This window comes from Mastigoproctus giganteus, chromosome 2 (assembly GCF_048544385.1).
Source record: "Mastigoproctus giganteus isolate SK-2022 chromosome 2, ASM4854438v1, whole genome shotgun sequence".
Classification (NCBI taxonomy): Eukaryota; Metazoa; Arthropoda; class Arachnida; order Uropygi; family Thelyphonidae; genus Mastigoproctus; species Mastigoproctus giganteus.
Genome location: NC_143576.1, coordinates 21,154,288 through 21,172,982, shown reverse-complemented (window position 1 = coordinate 21,172,982; position 18,695 = coordinate 21,154,288). Strand labels below are relative to the sequence as shown.

The following is an 18,695-nucleotide window of genomic DNA, read 5'->3' as shown; positions in this document are numbered from 1 at the left end:
AAGTATACTAATTTGCTTGCTTACATAGGTATAGTGTCTTTATACATTTTTGCTATCTGCTAGTTTTAAAGAACTCTGCTTCAGTTTTCAATGAGAATTTTAATTTAATAAAAAAAACAACAACCCACATTTATTCCTCTGTTATCTGCATGGGCCATCTGTTATTTTGACATGAAATGTTTAAATGACCTTTCTTAAACAAGAAACAAAAACTGTAGCTCATTAGGGGGGGAAAGAAGCTACCAAAAATGCATTGAAACGGAACTGCTGGTTATTTTTCCTTGCAGAGAGTACGGTTACAGTTGCCGTGCTTCGCAAGGTGTAAAGAAGGTTCGTATTCCGTCTCGAAAAGTGGAACTTTTGCAGACTTTTTTTTTTTCACGTGGCCGAGTTAGTCGCTTTCGGCAGAGGGTTGCATAATTTTTTCGCTGAGTAAACTGGCAAATTGACCGACGAATATACTCTGTTATAAAAAAAAAAATTACTGACAGCCTCGTTGCTTCAGTTGTTTAGTTAAAGAGGACCATACCTTGGTCCTATTCTGCCTACCCTTATTGTAACATATTCCATTTCTCGGAGAATAGTGACCAAGAATAGATACCTTCTGTGGGGCTAGCGCATCCCGCTTGTGATAATCTTGTTGTGCAATCAGATGCAGTGTGGGGTAGGTTCTAATGTTAATTAGCAACAGTAACGAAATGGTGCATTCAATAAGGCCTTGATTTGTAGGAATTGACCGACGAATTCCTCTGAGCCACAGAGAAGTAAGATGTTACTACTCTGTGCTCTGAGCCAAGTCATCCTCGCGGCCTTGGATCATATGCTGTTGTACTCTAGGACTAGGCATAATTTCGGTTAAAATTTTTGAATTAGCAAGCACTAAATTCGAATACTGTACTACCGGAGTAACACCATATGATACCCTAGTACAATAGTAATAACACTGTGTTGTTCCCAGATACTACTGCCCAGCATCATATGTATTCATTTATAAATCACCACAATGTTAATTATATGCCTGAAGACTCTCGCAAAAGAAATTATTCAAGAATTATAGTTATCCTAGTTGTGTTTTGGTAGTATCCTTCTCTTTCTCCTGCTCCTAATTAAGGCCCTTAAAACTATCTTTTAGTACAAATTACAACGCAAAAAAAAAAAAAAAAGCTCCAAATAATCACAAAACAAAAATTTCTGAATTTGCTAATTACCTAATGAACGTCCACTACCCTTCTGTATTATTTTAGCTAGTTTATTTTTATGAATTATTTTGCTATGGTGGCGCTGTAAACATTGAAAGATAGTTATGTCGGTTCTGTACGGTGTGCGTTCTGTATGTAGTAGACGTTTCGGAATTAGTTTGTATTTTAAAAGGCCTGCAGCTTCTCAAAAAGATGGTGCGGGTAGTTCGAAAGATGTAGATGAATGTATACGTGAAAAAGACGATCATTCTAATGCAGAAGTTAGTAAGCCGGCTCCTAACCCAGAACAAGGGACATTCACGAAACATGATGCATTTACAAATTATTCGCGCGATAGGCCTAATGGTGAAGGAGCTGAGATGCCCTTGCACGTATCTTCACATTCGCTTCAGAACAATGCGGTAGAAAAATCAAATACTGTGGTCACTCAGTTGGAAAGTGGTTTTGCCAAGACATTCAAAAAATTTCAGAAATTAGAAGAGAAAGAGGAGGATATTACCAAAACAGAAACGCCGCAAAAACCTCCTACTTTTCTTAATCTTTTTCGTCATTCTAAACTAGTTCAGCTTGGTGATCCAAAAAATAAGGTTGTCATCGGAAAGATATTTCACGTTGTGGGCGATGACTTATACATTGACTTTGGGGGGAAATTTCATTGTGTGTGCCAGAGGCCTAAAAGAAATGGAGAGTAAGTTGCATATGCACGCTGAGTTTATGAATCTTTATTGTATTGTATATATAAAAAAAAAAAAATTATACATAGACAATATTTGGCCCTTCTTGGAATACGAAGTCTGCCACGGAGGTACAAATTACATAATCGCTGATACCAAAAACCATTAATATCAAGATTTTGAGCATCAAAATCTTGATATTAATGATATTAATTATCTTTCCTCAAAAGGAAAGGAGCAATAAGATACACAAAATACATTTAAAAAAATTGCATTGACAAAAATGTATTAAAACTAACAATAGAAAAATCTTTTCTTAATATTTTTCTATTAATAACATCTGACTTATAACATACTCCTAGGCACCTCCGTAGCCAGGTGGGCAGGAGCAGCAGTGGGAAGCACACGCTTCTTGATTAGACCGGGGTTCGAGCCCGTGACTACCAAATACGGAGGATGTGGAAAGGTCAGGGAATGACCACTGCATATCCCTGGAGCAATATGGCCTTAGTTGCTAATGCTCCTAAAAACCAAATAACAACAACAACATACTCCTACTTCAATTTTTGTTAATAGAGAGCTATTAAGTGCTCGATAATTCCTATATTCTATTATATTATGAAATCAACAGGAATTACCTTTATTTTGATATAGGATACCTCTTTGCCAACCAACCTTCCTAGTCCAACTCGCTAACAATTCTTTGTGAAGGCGATATAAATTTTATAAAAAATGGGAAACATATTCCCCACTGTCAGAACAGTAGTATTCCAGACCCCTCAGTCTCAATATTGAGTGCTCAACCCAACTTCTTGGCGCCTCCATAGCTAGGTGGGCAGGAGCAGCAGTGCATAGCATACGCTTCTTGATTAGACCGGGGTTCGAGCCCATGACCACCAAATACAGAGGATGCGGAAAGGTCAGGGAATGACCATCGCATATCCCCGGAGCAATATGGCCTTAGTTGCTAATGCTCCTAAAAACCAAACATCAACCCAACTTCTGTCCACAAACACCATACCTCTGCCAGAAGTTGGGTTGAGTGCTCAATATTGAGACCAAGGGGGGTCTGGAACACTACTGTTCTGACAGTGGGAAAGATGTTTCACATTTTTTATAAAATTTATATCGCCTTCACAAAGAATTGTTAGCGAGTTGGACTAGGAGAGTTGGTTGGAAAAGAAGCATCCTATATCAAAAATAAAGGTAATCCCTGTTGATTTCAATTTTTGTTTATACACTGCCCATGATAGTATCAACCAGAGCTGTTAATGCTTAGTCCGCTCTAGGTTGATCTCAATATTTGTAAAATAATAAGAAAAGTTTACCTCAATATGATACTCTCCAGAAATTAAAACGAATATAACATTACAGTAAAAATTAAAAAAAAAAAAAACAATTAAAAAAATGTGTTCTATTGTTTTTACTGTAAAATAATATTTTCAATTTTTTAGTTTAATTTTTATCGTAATGTTATATTCATTTTAATTTCTGGAGAGTGTCATACGGGAGTGTTCAACATATCATATTGAGGTAAACTTCTCTTATTCTTTTACAAATACACTGCTTATGTCTACTGCAACCCATATCTACTGTTTTAGATTCTATGTGCTTCTTAACCAAATGGCATAACTTCTCCCCTCCTGCATTTTGTACATATTGTTGGGATGAAGTGACACTTCAAGGACAGCATTCAATTTTTCGTGAAACCCCATATAGGTGGAACTTTAATATTTTAAATGAAAGAACAATGGTGTAAGAGGTCCTAAAAATTATAGCAATTAATACTCTGGTGGCACTTGCACTTTGGCTATTAGTATAGAAAAATGAGGCAAGGAAGCAAAGCTTGTTTGGCATCAGCTAAAAAATAAATAGCGTAATAAAATTTTACCCACCTGATTTACTATTCCTTCAAGTTGTCAAAGCTTTCTTTAAATTTGTTCAAACTGTCCACTTTCATAACACTGAGTGGAAATTGATTCCAAGAATTAAATAATCTATAGCTGAAGACAAGCTTCTGCACACCTATTCTGTAGCTATCCTTTTTTCAGTTTAAATTTATATCCCCTTTATTTGTTGTCTGAAAAATAGTAACAGTAACATCAGCATTTTGTTTACTCAACTCTTTTAAACTTATACACTTCAATTAGTTCAGCATGAAGATACCTAGTTTTCAGAGACTGCATTTTACAGAATCTTAGTCTTTGTTGGTAAGGATATCCTTTTGTGCCCCAACTAATCTTGTTGCTCTTCTCTGTACCCATTGCAACAGATCTGCATTGTCCTTCTTAAAATGAGGTTTACAAACCTGTATACAGTGTTCCAAGTGTGGCCTAATCATAACTTTATATATCAGAATAATCATTTCTTTATCCTGGAAAAATTCCTATATAACGTTGATGGAATCCCAGGAGTTGTTCATCTTTTTTCTTTATTAACTATCTAGAGTTTGGTGCTACCCAAATGGGATTACTGTTTACCCAGTTTTGCAATCCCCCTCTTTTGTTGCTTGAGTGCCATGAAGTTATATTATTCAGGACTTTATTTTATTTATAGGTAATGTAAAAGGAATTTATAGATAATGTAATATTAAAATAGAGAATTAAGCACTTTTTATTAATATTTTTTTTTTTTCCTTTTTTTCATTTGGAAATTATGTATGTTTGGAAATCAGACTTACTGCAATTAAATTTTTATGCTGTCTTTCCAGTCACCGATGAAATTGTTGGAACATAATCATGAACCTTTAGATTTCTATTTGTATATAATTTTCAGCTGGAAATTAACAGTCTCACAAGGTTGGGTGCCGAATGAATTAGCATGGCTGGGCAATCTATGGGTTTTTTTTTTGGTTTTTTTTTAGAATAATAGTATTTAACCAGGGTTGGTTTGGATTTTGTTTTTATGCTTAGGCAGATGAGATCATGAGGCACCAATATCTGTTTTCTATAAATAGCATATTCTGTGCTATTTATAGAATATCACAGAATATCAGAACCAGGGTTTCTCTGGCAGGGATAATGTAACTCTTGATTGAGCTAACTTAACTCAGCCACATTGAAAAAAAAAAAGCCCCAAAAAATTCCTTCCATCAGGATGGTTACAAGTTCAGACCTTTTCTACATGGTGCAAGAATGAAAGTTATAACTACCGTGGTAACTGTGAGGGCTTATCACTCAAGAACTCTACTAAAAAAACTACCGTATTTCCCCATGTATGAGACGCACCCTTTTTCGAAAAATTTGGGGTCTAAAAACTGGGTGCGTCTTATACAGTGGTTGTAGATTTTTTTACTTGCATTTCGCACTTGTTACCGGTATATTATGTTTTGCCATGTTCTGCCCAGAAATGGCTCAGAAAAGATTTTCATACAGTGCTGAATTCAAGTTAAAAGTGATCCAGTTTGCAAAAGTGAATGGAAATCGTGCTGCTGAACGTAAGTTTGGTCCTCCTCCAACTCAGAAAACAATCCGAGACTGGCTACAGGAAGAAGAAACCCTACTGAAAACGCCATGGCAGAAGAAGGCTATGAGAGGCAAGTCAGCAAAATGGCCTGATTTAGAGAGAGAATTGAAGATATGGATTGAAGAGCAAAGGGCAATTGGAATTCCTGTGTCCACAAAGATGGTTCAGCATGAGGCAAGAAGAATTGCTGATGAAAAAGAAGTTACTGATTTCAAAGGAGGACACAATTGGTGCTTCAGGTACATGAAACAGAATGGACTAAGCATGCGTACACGCAGCAGACTTGCCCAAAAGATGCCTGAAAGCTATGAGCAGAAGGTCCTTGAATTTCATCATTTTGTCATTCAATGTCAGAAGACACATCAGTTTGAGTTGGGATAGATTGCAAATATGGATGAAGTCCCCTTTCAATTTGATATCCGAAGTAACAGAACTGTTGATAAGAAGGGGGTGAAAACTGTAACTGTGAAGACAAGTGGACATGAAAAGAGCCATTATACAGTTGTTCTAGCTTGTTGTGCCGACGGAACCAAGCTGCCTCCTATGCTGATTTTCAAACACAAAACAATGCCAAAAGAAGACATTCCTCGAGGAGTGATTGTCCGTGTTCATGACAAGGGTTGGATGGATCAGGATGGGATGAAGATCTGGTTTGAGAAAGTTTGGAGCAGGAGACCAGGTGGGCTCTTACGCAAACCTACCCTATTGGTGCTTGATCTGTTCAGGGCACACATAACAAAAAACACAAAGAAGAACAAAAAACAAAACTTGCCGTCATACCTGGAGGCTTGACATCCCAGTTCCAACCACTTGATGTCAGCATTAACAAACCCTTCAAAGCTGCCATGAGAAACAAATGGAACCAATGGATGAAGTCTTCTGGGGACAATTTGACACTAGCAGGAAGAGGGAAGAAAACAACTATAGGAGAAGTTTGTACCTGGGTGAAAAAATCCTGGGATAATATCAAGATTTAGATCGTTGTCAAGTCATTTAAGAAGTGTGGCATTTCAAATGCCATAGATGGAACTGAGGATGAGGCAATATATGAAGAAGACAGTGGTTCATCATCAGACACAGATGAGGAAAAGCTAATGGATGGGAGTTTTGACAGTGTTGAGTTGTATGAATTTTATGATGAATAAAACTTGAGTTCAATAACTTTATGTAATAAATTTTTTTTCAAATTTCGGTCCCCAAAATTAAGGTGCGTCTTATACATGGGGACATACGGTATATGCAGCTACTTCAGGATTACTATTAAAATATTTACTTTCAATTACTACAAAAAAATTAAAAAACAATATTTTGTTTAAGAATTTTGATGTATATTGACTCAGCTAACAAATTTAATTTTCTTTGAAAGCATGAACTCGGGGAGTACAATGTGTACAGAAAGGATAGACAGGATAGGAAGGGAGGAGGGGTTATGCTATTAATTAAGAAACACATAAAATCCAAGGAAGTGAAGCCAGTCGACATCGCTGGACAGTGCAGTGTCGAGTCAGTTTGGTGTGACATAAGCATTGGGAGATCAAAATTGAGAGTAGGAGTGTGCTATAGGCCTAATGACTCTGATGAGTATAATAAGAAACTGTTCGGAGAAATAGAGTGGGCCAGTAAATCAGAGAGTCTTATAATGGGGGATTTTAATTTCCCAGATATTGACTGGAATTTGGGGGCTGGTCACTCACACAGTAGCAAGGCTTTTGTGGATTTATTGGATGATTGTTTTCTACATCAGCATGTTCGGGAGGCAACTAGAGGGAGTAATACTCTTGATTTGATTATCAGTAGTGATTCTTCATGCATTCAGAATCTGCAGATAAATGAACCACTTGGTGGCAGTGATCACAGTGTGCTGAAGTGGGAGTTACTCAAAGAGGTAACTACCATTAGGGGTAAAGGGAAGGGGTATTGCTTTCGTAAAGGCGACTACAATGGACTGAGACAGTATTTAAATTCTATACAGTGGGATCAACTGACGATATTGCCAACAGCAAATTCAAAATGGGAAGCATTCAAAGAACTTATCGTGGAAGCTACTAGGCTTTACATACCAACTAAGAAATATTGTTCAAGGTTTAGGCCTAAATGGTTGTCAGATGAACTAATGAGGCATATGGCAGAGAAGAAAAATGCATGGGATACATACAAATTAACACGTGACACGGATGCCTATGATAGATACAAGTTGATCTGTAACCAAGTTACAAAGGAGGTTAGGCAGGCGAAGGCAGATTACGAGAGATCCTTGGCAAGGGATGCGAAGAAAAACAGCAAAGAGTTCTTTACTTATGTAAACTCTAGAAGGAAGGGGATGAATCAGATTGGTCCACTTGAGATCGATGGGTCAACTGTTGATGACCCTGCTCGGGTAGCTAACAAACTAAATGAATATTTTGCATCGACATTCACACATGAGGAGTTATTCAGCGAGGGGAATGCCAGAGGTGTATTCAACTCTAGCAGTAAGCTAGAGAATCTTGTAATAACTGAGAGCAAAGTGGAGGAGAAATTGTTGAAGATAAACACAAGAAAGGCACCTGGGGTGGATGGGATCTATCCAGTTATATTAAAGGAGGCAGCAAAGGAGGTAAGCAAACCATTAGCCATAATTATGAGAGCTTCCTTGGACTCAGGGGAGGTACCCATTGACTGGAGATGTGCAAATGTGACCCCAATTCACAAAGGGGGATCAAAGGCTGACACAAGTAATTATAGACCTGTGAGTTTAACTTCTGTTCCCGGAAAATTAATGGAGGCACTGGTGAAAGAAGCACTGCAGGATCATCTAGACAAGACTTCAGTTATAGCTAGGACACAGCATGGTTTTGTTAAGGGGAAGTCTTGCCTGACCAATTTGATTGGATACTATGATGCAGTCACAAAAGAACTGGATGCAGGGAATAACTTTGATATTATATACTTGGATCTTAGAAAGGCTTTTGATACTGTTGCACATGGAAGACTGCTGCACAAATTGGAGCAGTGTGGCATTGGAGGCAAGTTGCTGCTATGGATAAAGGGGTGGTTGAGGGGGAGAAGACAGAGAGTGGTAATCAATGGACACTGCTCATCGTGGACTAATGTTATTAGTGGAGTCCCTCAGGGTTCAGTATTGGGGCCTTTATTGTTTTCTGTATTTATAAATGATATTGATGATGGTATATCAGGCTTAATGTCCAAGTTTGCAGACGATACAAAGGTTGGCAGGGTTGTCAAGGACACTACTGACACTATGCTGCTGCAACAGGATTTGGAAAGGTTGAGCAGATGGGCTTCGAGGTGGCAAATGAAGTTTAACATTGACAAATGTAAAGTACTACATATGGGAAACAGCAACCCCAGAGCAACGTATCAACTCTGTGGTACTACACTGACAGTGGTAGAGAATGAAAGGGACCTGGGGGTGGTGGTGCAGGCAGATATGAAGTTCTCTGAGCAGTGCAGACGAGCTGCAAGAGTAGCTCATGGTGTATTGTCAATGATATATAGAAATTTTTCTAGCAGGGATAAGGAGGTGATTATTCCCTTGTATAAGGCAATGGTCAGGCCACACCTAGAGTACTGTATACAGGCCTGGAGGCCTCATTTCAGGAAGGATGTAGAGCTGCTGGAACGAGTACAGAGAAGGGCAACTAGATTGGTGAATGGGACAAAGGGGTTCTCTTACGAAGAAAGGCTTAAGTTTTGCAAATTACAGTGTCTGGAAACTAGGCACCAGCGGGGTGATCTGATAGAGGTGTACAAAGCCTTGAATGGTTTGAGCATGCTCAATGCTGATGGGATTCTTCCTCTAGCTCAGAAAAATCACCTGAGAGGGCATAAATTCAAATTGAGGAAAGACAGATGTAGGATAGATGTGCGGAAATTTGCCTTTAGCCAGCGGGTGGTTGGTGGGTGGAACAGACTTCCATCCCTTGTCGTGGAAGTTGATAGCCTAAATAAGTTTAAGGCTCAGCTGGACAGGTATTTCGAACGAACAGAGGGGTGAAGTGGAAGTGGTTATTTTTATTTATTTATGTTACTTTTTTTTTTTTTTTTGGCTGATGCTGCATAAGCTTGCTTTCTTGCATCAAATGCCTCTACTAATGCTAATGCTAATGCTAATGCATCAGTTATTGTACAGCCTTTCATTATTTTTTAGACATTTTGTTTGAGAATTACTCTTTATATGTATATTCTGAAAATTACAATGTACAAAAATTAAAATATTAACAGATTTCTTGTCACAGATTTCTTTCTAAATCCTCTGTCCCACTTGTGCTATTAGAGCACTATGGATTTTCACAACCTGTTATGTTTGGAGTTACCATATCTAAATTTAAAAAAAACGCACATATGCAAAACAAACATGAGATAAACAATCTTTTATTATAGTAGGCTTTCGATGTAATTGATATTTACAATTTGCGATATTTATTTCATACTTAGCAATTAGCTGTGATTATGTGCTTATTTGAGGGTATGCATTGTTAAAAAAATTTCATTGTAATCTTAATGTTACTTTTAATTATATAAATATTTTCAAGAATAATTTAAAATAAGCTAAAAATATCTTCAGATGTTTTAATACACTTCTTTTTTACTTTTATTAATGAAATAAATATTAATTTTCTAATGAATTTTATATGTTGGTAGGAAAAGGGGGGGCTGAAAACTTGACTCAGTTAGAGAAAAAGTTGAACATCATTCATAGGTTCAAAGCCAGTGGACATTGTACAAGATTTATCCATGCAGTAAGATCTGCTTGCAAAAAAAAAAAAAAAAAAAAGCAGCAGTATTTAGAAGCGCTACACAATCGTGCATTTGTGCATTATAGCCTAAGTTGCTGATGCACCAACAAATTTAACAACAACAACAACAACAACAACAACAGCTACACAATCATTACTTCCATAGATGCCATCAGAGTTACAAGAAGCAAAGTTATGGAAAGAGCAAAAACTTTTAACCATCTGGATTCATGATACGAATTGACAACATATGCCCATTAGTATAGGATAATTATGGACAATGCGCTGAGTTTACTTATGAGTGTAAAGCATAAAATGAAGCTTTTAATGCTAGTTATAGAGTTTGATCACTTTGAATGCAGTTTCCTCTTAAAAAGAAAAGAAAAGAAAAGCAAATAAAACAACTGAAAATCAGTTCTTTAAGAAAATGAAGCCATGTTATCTGAGTTCTCGCAGAAATAAACTGTTTGTTTTGTTATTTGGTTTTTAGGAGCATTAGCAACTAAGGCCATATTGCTCCGGGGATATGTGGTGGTCATTCCCTGACCTTTCCGCATCCTCCGTATTTGGTGGTTACGGACTCTAACCCCAGTCTAATCAAGAAGCGTGTGATATGCACTGCTGCTCCTGCCCACCTGGGTACGGAGGCGCCCCAGAAATGAACTAGTGAATTGTGTTTATTTATAGCATTGCTGACTTGAACACAAATTATATTATCTGAAAAAAGTTGTTTTTTCTAGTAATATTTAGCAATATTTTTATACTCTACTAAAAGTAAAAAGTGTGAACTTAAAAGAATATCTGTGCTTTTTTCGCTCAAATATATTTTTTCCCCTACTCTGGAACATCTTTCATGCAATATATGTCATTTCAGAGTTAATACATGCAGGGTTGATCAGTTCCATTGTCATTTTTATTCATTAACATGGTTCTAGAAATGTAACTACGACATACATTGAGAACCTGTGCACGTGTGTGTGTATATATAAAACCTGGAACCATCAGTGATTACTAGAAAATCGTTCTGCAACTAAAGCAACAGCCTTATATAGTCTAGTGATCAAGCACAAGAGTGCAGAAGCATACACATTTGAGTGGACCACTGTTCAAGTCCATGTGACAACTAAATAGAGTTAATGATTGTATTCATTGTGGAAAATAGTTAACTGTGTACTCCTCTGACCTAGTGGTTGTGCCAGAATATAACAGAACATTTTGATACCACCACAACTTTTCAGATGTACCATGAAACCCTTTAATGAAGGGGGAAGAAGAAAAGTTTTCTAGTTATAGAAATGGAATGATATTTCTATATTTTTATATATTCATTATTAATTATTCTTATTCGTGTTTGAGAACTTTCTTGCAGATTGATATAAATAAATTAAATATTTATCTTGTTTGAGGGCTTTACAAATTAAGTCAGGTCGTTTAAAAATCCACTATATGTTCATTTTTTGCATGGCTTGGTTATCCCATCCTTTGAATTGCATCATGTGATTCTAAGTGGCTTTGGCAAATCTAGTATGCTGTTGGCTTATTCTCCTACATATCAAAAATGGTCAAAATTTATCTCAGTTGGACATTTTTGGGCACTTTAGCATATATACATAAAGCACATACCATGTCTTCGCCATGTCCATCTGCCTCTCGATGTGACTCCATTTCATGGATTTATATAAAATTTTATATTTGGCTCTTTCAGAAAGATTTGTTGAGCAGCCCTAAATGTCATTAAAATCAGACCAAGTAATCCAGAAGTTATTTCTTTTTCTGTCTGTCTGTCTGTGTGTAAAAAATGACTCCCAATGGACAGATTTTCATGTAATTTTGTATGGTTCTCTCTTAGACTGATTTGTCAAGCTTTCCCAAATTTTGTTAAAATTGGACCAATAGAACTCTGGAAATTATTATTATTTATTTATTATTATTTTTTTCATACGTATTGCATATGCAATCTGTATACTACATATTGTAGTTGAAGCACTAGATATTACTTTTGTTGTCATGCTTTGCATTTTGCACACTGTTGGTTACAAAAAAACATGGATTAATGTTTTTTTGTAATCAACTTTAAATCTCAACTTTAAAAGTTAATTCGTTACAAGTGCGTGTGCTCGTAAAGCGGGAATTTATTTCCCCAAGACATAATGTTAAAAAACAGAGGTCGCTTATTCACTGAAATACTGATGAACAAACTAAGGATCTTGTTAAGAAATATTAAGTCATGCTGTGAAAATGTCACACTTTGAGTCAAAATGTTCTTGTATCTGCAGTTTTGCCCAGACATGATAGTTGGTATCCTATGATGAGAATCTTGTTGAGACCTAAACTTGAGGGGCTTGTATCTATCCAAACTTTATTATGATTTATCAAAGAATATACCATTCACTTAAATCCTGAGTGGTAAAGAAAGACTTATCCACTGTATCCTGTGAAACCTGCAGCTATAGGAGGTCCCAGCAATGTGCCATCTGTAGTAAGTTGACTAAACATTTATTATGTAATTCACTAAGTAGCTGAGTTCTATGTTTATATTTATTTACAGACCAATGTATTTGATTCTTGTAGTTGTCAACTTTTTATTGATATATGGTATCTGCCTTATAGCAACTTCGTTAACTGCTTATAAAAAATATGCAACTGCTGTTCTAATGAAAAAAAGACATTGAGCTTCTTGAAAAGGTCTAAAGACAAGAAACTCACATGGTGAGATTGGCAATACGGTGACCGTACAAGGAAAGACTGATTATATGTTCTACAGAATTTGGCAACCAGGCACCTTAGAGGAGGGCCTAATTGAGGTTTATAAGGCTCTGAGAGGGATTAGTGAAATGATTGAAGGCAGAATTTTAGACTAGATTGTAGGAAGTTTTCTTTTAGCCCGTGAACTGATTACTGGAACAGGTTGCCTCTGCAGGTAGTTGAGGCTGACAGTTTGAAGAAATTCAAGGGTTAGCTCGGTGGTTTTCAACTTTTTTAATAACAGCACTCCTAAGTAATTTATTTTATTTTATGGCACCCCTACTCAATTTTCTGCCTGTCAGATTCGATTCTCTCTCTGTGTATATCCGTATATATATATATATAATATTAAAAAATATATGTTATATGATATTTATTACAATAATATAATTATAAAAATTACATTTCATAATACAAATTATATATATACAGCATATAATTTTATTCTTTATATAGAGGTACTAAGTAAACGTTAATTATAGATCACCAAAAAATTAAAAAAATAATAAGTTTAAGTAACCCAAATTACATGGCACCCCTGGTGAAAACCAATGGGTTAGCTGGATAGTTATGTACATAAGGAAGGATGTGCATAATTTGTATTTTCTTATTTACTTTTTTCTTTTTTTTTTTCGGCCAGTGCAGCAAAAGCCTGTGATTTCCTTGCACTATGTACCTAATTGTCCTCCCCTCCCCTCCCCCACCAAGCACACCTTTCCAGGAAGGAATATGTGAACTAAAGGATTTCTGTAGATAATTTTTTAATTAAAATCAGAACACAACATTGATATTTATTACTCAAAAAGCCTAGGATTAGACATTGATTACATTGACTACTTAGAAAAAATAAGCAAAAGAAGTGTAGTAGTAGTAGTAGTGGCATGTGATGCAAGAAAGCAAGTGTATGATCTTATGCAGCATCAGCCAAAAAAAAAAAAAAAAAAATTACAAAACAAATCCCTCTAAATGTTTGTCCAGTTCCTCCTTAAATTTATTTAACCTATGAATTTCCACAATGACAGATGGAAGTTCGTTCCAGCAATTAACCACCCTCTGGCTAAAGGCAAATTTCCACACATCTGTCTTTCCTCAATTTGAATATGCCCCCTTAGATTCATAATCTGAACAAGTGGAAGAATCCCATCAGAATTCAGTCTCATCTAGATGATCCTGCAATGCATCTTTAACCAGTGACTCCATTATTTTACCCGGAACAGAAGTTAAACTAACTAGTCTGCAATTACTTGTGTCACCCTTCAATCCCCCTGTGCAAGATGTGCAAATCCAATGAGAGCATCCCTGAGTCCAAGGATGCTCTCATAATTATGGCTAAGGGTTTGCTTACTTCCTGAGGGTGTTGAGTTACACTCAGTGTTTATTATTATTTTTTATTTTATTTTATTTTTTTTTTTTTTGTATTGATGTAGCATAAACTATGTAGCTAATTTCTTGCATCATTTTGTTAATACTAATATTTATCTGACCATTCATTAAACTGTTTATTGCTCAATGTTATAATCATTGCACAGTCATTTAACTTAATGTGGGTTGAAAGCATTAACATTGAAAGAATTAATCTACAAATGCAAAAAGTAGTAATTTTGAATTGCCTTTTTTATTTCAGGAATTATGTTCGAAATGCAAAAGTGAGACTCCGCCTTCAAGACCTTGAACTTTCAACCAGATTTCTTGGGTCTAGTCAAGACATGACACTTCTGGAAGCAGATGCAACTCTGTTGGGTTTAGTGTGGACACCACTTAAAGCATCTATTTCTACAGATAAAAGATCTGTTTCTGCAGAGATCATCAAAAAAATTTCACCATAATGCTAAAATAATTTATCTCAGAGTAAGAGACATTGAAATGAGCTTAAGTTATACAATTTGTAACCTTTGAACACTAGTGAATAAATAATGTGGGTGATTATGAGGCATTGGCTTAGCATGTTAATTTCATTATTTTTGTTATTCTGCTTATATAGTACTGTATCTTGATTTACTTAAGTGGTATTTAAACTTGAAATTCTCCATTCCTGTTTTTCTCTGTACGGGTCTACAAATTTTATTCTGGAATAGAAAGCTATATAAATTGTTTGAATAAGAATTTGAAAAAATTAATACATTGACAACACAACTTCACAAGAAGATAGAGTTTAGTTCCTAAAAACAAACATGAATATATACTTTATTAGCACACTCATATGATAAATGATATATGTTAAGATAAAATTGACATGATAAATTATATCATTTTCCCATAATTAAAATATGAACAACTTGTATAAGTACCACAGTTTTTGTGCATTAAGTTTCACTTCTAACCTACTGTGAAGCAAGATAATATATGATGAGGCCAACTCTTTTTTTTAACAACCAAATTCCTTCTGAAAGTTTTTTCAGCCAAGTTGTATGTCATTTTAATGGAGCTTTGAGTTACAGCACAAATGTTCAAGCTCGGGCATGCTGGTGGATGAACATTTCCAATTACGATGAAATTCCTATGTCTCTTTCCTCTTTCCTTTCCTCATTCCTCTTTAACAAGTACAGGTCAATGCTGGAAAAAAGTCACGAGCTCTGGTTAAATTTAAAAGTGTCTGCAATTCTGCCCAAACACGATAGGAGAGTGTATATGATGAGAGCCTTGTCAATCGATTTGGCCCTGGAAAGATTGTGCAAAACTCACGTCTAGAATTTTTTTAACCGTGGTCTCTGCTTGCTAACAGGAGAGACTGCTTCTACGGGGATGGGATACACTTAAATAGAAAGAGTGCAAGAATATTTGCTGATGCTCTCGAGGCAGTGTTAGGTGGGTTGGAAAACTGCTAGACTGGGGGATACACAGACTAAAAGATTAGCAGTAGCCACAGGCAGAGGCGAAAGTGATTCTTGCACTGCTTCTGTTATAATGAGCAGCAGCCTAGAGAGCAAGTTGCTGGGGACTTCAAGAGCTGCTGGAAGTCATCATGGAACAAGTAAATACATGGGCTGTGTTAGGGTAACTAAGAGTAAGAACAAGGGCATGTATACTTACATGTACACTGTCAGAAGTATAGTAAATAAAATTGATGAATTTAAAGTGTTGATCAAGACATCAAAGGCAGATGTTGTTGGGATATCAGAGACATGGTGTCACACAGATATAAGCAGTGCAGAATTAGAATTTGGGGAGTACAATGTGTACAGAAAGGACAGACAGGGTAGGAGGGGAGGAGGGGTTATGCTGTTAGTTAAGAAATACATAAAATCTAAGGAAGTGCATCCAGTAAGTTGACTAAACATTTATTATGTAATTCACTAAGTAGCTGAGTTCTATATTTATATTTGATTCTTGTAGTTGTCAACTTTTTATTGATATATGGTATCTGCCTTATAGCAACTTCGTTAACTGCTTATAATCCGGTTTACACGGGTACACAGTGCAATGTTGAGTCGGTTTGGTGTGACATAAACACTGGGAAAGGGAAAATGAGAGTAGTAGTATGTTATAGGTCTGATGAGTATTATGAACAGTTGTGCAGAGAACTAGAATGGGCCAGTAAATCAGAATGTCTTGTAATGGGGGATTTTAACTTTCCAGATATTGACTGGAACTTGTGAGTTGGTCACTCACATGCTAGCAAGCCTTTTGTGGATTTATTGGAGGATTGGTTTCTACAGCAACATGTTCAAGGGGAAACCAGAGGGAGTAATATCCTTGATCTGATTATCAGCAGTGATTATTCATGCATTAAGAATTTGCTGATAAAGGAACCACTAGGTGGCAGTGTACTGATGTGGGATTTACTTAAAGATGCCATCAAGGGTAAAGGGAAGGGTTTTTGTTTTCGTAAAGGTGACTGCAGTGGTCTCAGACAGTTTTTAAATCCTATACAGTAGGATCAACTGATGATGTTATCAACGGTGAATTCTAAATGGGAAGCCTTCAGGAACTTAATCTTGGAGTCTACTAGGCTTTTCATACCAACTAAGAAATACTGTTCAAGGTTCAGGCCTAAATGGATGTCAGATGAATTAATGAGGCTCGTGGCAGAAAAGAAAAATGCATGGGATGCATATAAATTATCAGGCGACACAGAAACCTGCAGCAGATATAAGCTAGTCTGTAATCAATTCTTTATTTATGTAAACTCTAGAAGGAAGGGGATGAATCAGATTGGTCCACTTAACATAGATGGTGCGACTATTGATGATCTTGCTCAAGTAGATGATAAACTGAATGACTATTTTTTATCTACATTCACACATGAGGAGTTATTCAAAGAGGGGAATGCCAGAAGTTTATCAAATTCTGCCAGGGAGCTAAATGATGTAATAACTGAGAGCAAAGTGGAGGAGAAAGTGTTGAAGTTAAACATAAAAAAAAAGGCACATGGGGCAGATGGATTCTATCCAGTTAAAATGGAGGCAGCAAGGAAAGTAAGCAATCCCTTTGCCATAATTATGAGAGCATCCTTAGAATCAGGGGAGGTCCCCATGGACTGGAAATGTGCAAATGTATCTCCAATTCACAAAGGTTGACACAAATAATTATAGACCTGTTAGTTTCACTTCTGTTCCGGGGAAAATAATGGAGTTACTGGTTAAGGAGGTGATACCGGATCACCTAGACAAGACTGCAGTAATAGTTCACACACAGCATGGGTTTGTAAAGGGGAAGTCTTGTCTGACCAATTTTATTGGATATTACGATGTGGTCACAAAGGAACTGGATGCAAAAAATAATTGTGATATCATATACTTGGATTTCAAGAAAGCTTTTGATACTGTTGCACAAGGAAGACTGCTATACAAATTGAAGCAGTATAGCATAAAGGGCAATTTACTGCAATGGATAAAGGGATGGTTGAGTAGGAGCAAAGAGTGGTAATAAATGGACACTGCTCTACGTGGACTAATGTTATTAGTGGAGTACCCCAGGGTTTGGTGCTGGGCCCATTGTTGTTTTCTATATTTATCAATGATATTGATGAAGGTATATCAGGCTTAATGTCCAAGTTTGCAGATGATACAAAGGTTGGCAGGGTGATTGTCAAATGACGCTATAGACAGTATGCTACTGCAACAGGATCTAGAAAAGTTAGGCAGATTGGCTGAGAAGTGGAAATTGAACTTTAACATTGACAAATGCAAAGTACTGCATATGAGTAGCAGTAAAGAGAAATGTACCAGCTGTGTGGTACTTCAGGGAGGTGGAGAATGAAAAAGACCTGGGAATAATTGTGCAGTCAGATATGAAGTTCTCTGAGCAGTTCAGATGGGCTGCCAGGGCAGGTCATGGAGTTTTGTTAATGATATATAGGAATTTTGCTAGTAAAGACAAGGAGGTTATTATCCCTTTGTATAAGGCAATGGTCAGGCCACACCTTGAGTACTGTATACATGTATGGAGGCTTCATTTTAGGAAGGATGTAGAGTTACTAGAACATGTACAGAGAAAGGCAACAAGATTGGTGAGAGGAACAAAGGGATGCACTTACGAAGAAAGGCAGCATCTGGAGACTAGGCACCTGCGAGGTGATCTGATTGAGGTGTATAAGGCCTTGAATGGTTTGAGCAGGTTCAATGCTGATGGGATACTTCCGCTTGCTCAGATTAAGAACCTGAGGGGGTATCGATTCAAATTGAGGGAAAAAAATTGTAGAATAGATGTGCAAAAGTTTGCCTTTAGCCAGCAGGTAGTTGATTGCTGGAACAGACGTCCATCTGTTGTTGTGGAAGTTGATAGCGTAAATAAATTTAAAGCTGAACTAGACAAACATTTGGAGTGTCCGGAGGAGTGAAATGGGAAGTTTTTTTTTTTTTTTGGCTGATGCTATATAAGCTTGCTTTCTTGCTTCATATGCCTCAACTAATGCTAATATAACATTAATGAAT

At 36.6% G+C, this 18,695-nt stretch overlaps 1 protein-coding gene across 1 annotated transcript; it reads left to right on the top strand.

Moving 5' to 3' along the window:
• Positions 1–1,303: 1,303 nt before the first annotated feature.
• mRpS28 (mitochondrial ribosomal protein S28) lies at positions 1,304–14,753 on the top strand. The gene is made up of 2 exons (XM_090390372.1): positions 1,304–1,887; positions 14,447–14,753. Exons 1-2 carry the CDS (start codon positions 1,304–1,306, stop codon positions 14,646–14,648), a joined length of 786 nt encoding a protein of 261 aa, XP_090246498.1. The 3' UTR covers positions 14,649–14,753.
• Positions 14,754–18,695: the final 3,942 nt, after the last annotated feature.

Bases quoted from the DNA above. Each gene is read 5' to 3' on its own strand.
- mRpS28 (XM_090390372.1), top strand. From the start codon at position 1,304: ATGTCGGTTCTGTACGGTGTGCGTTCTGTATGTAGTAGACGTTTCGGA. The intron at 1,888-14,446 runs GTAAGTTGCATA...TTTTTATTTCAG, and splicing joins AGGCCTAAAAGAAATGGAGA to GAATTATGTTCGAAATGCAA.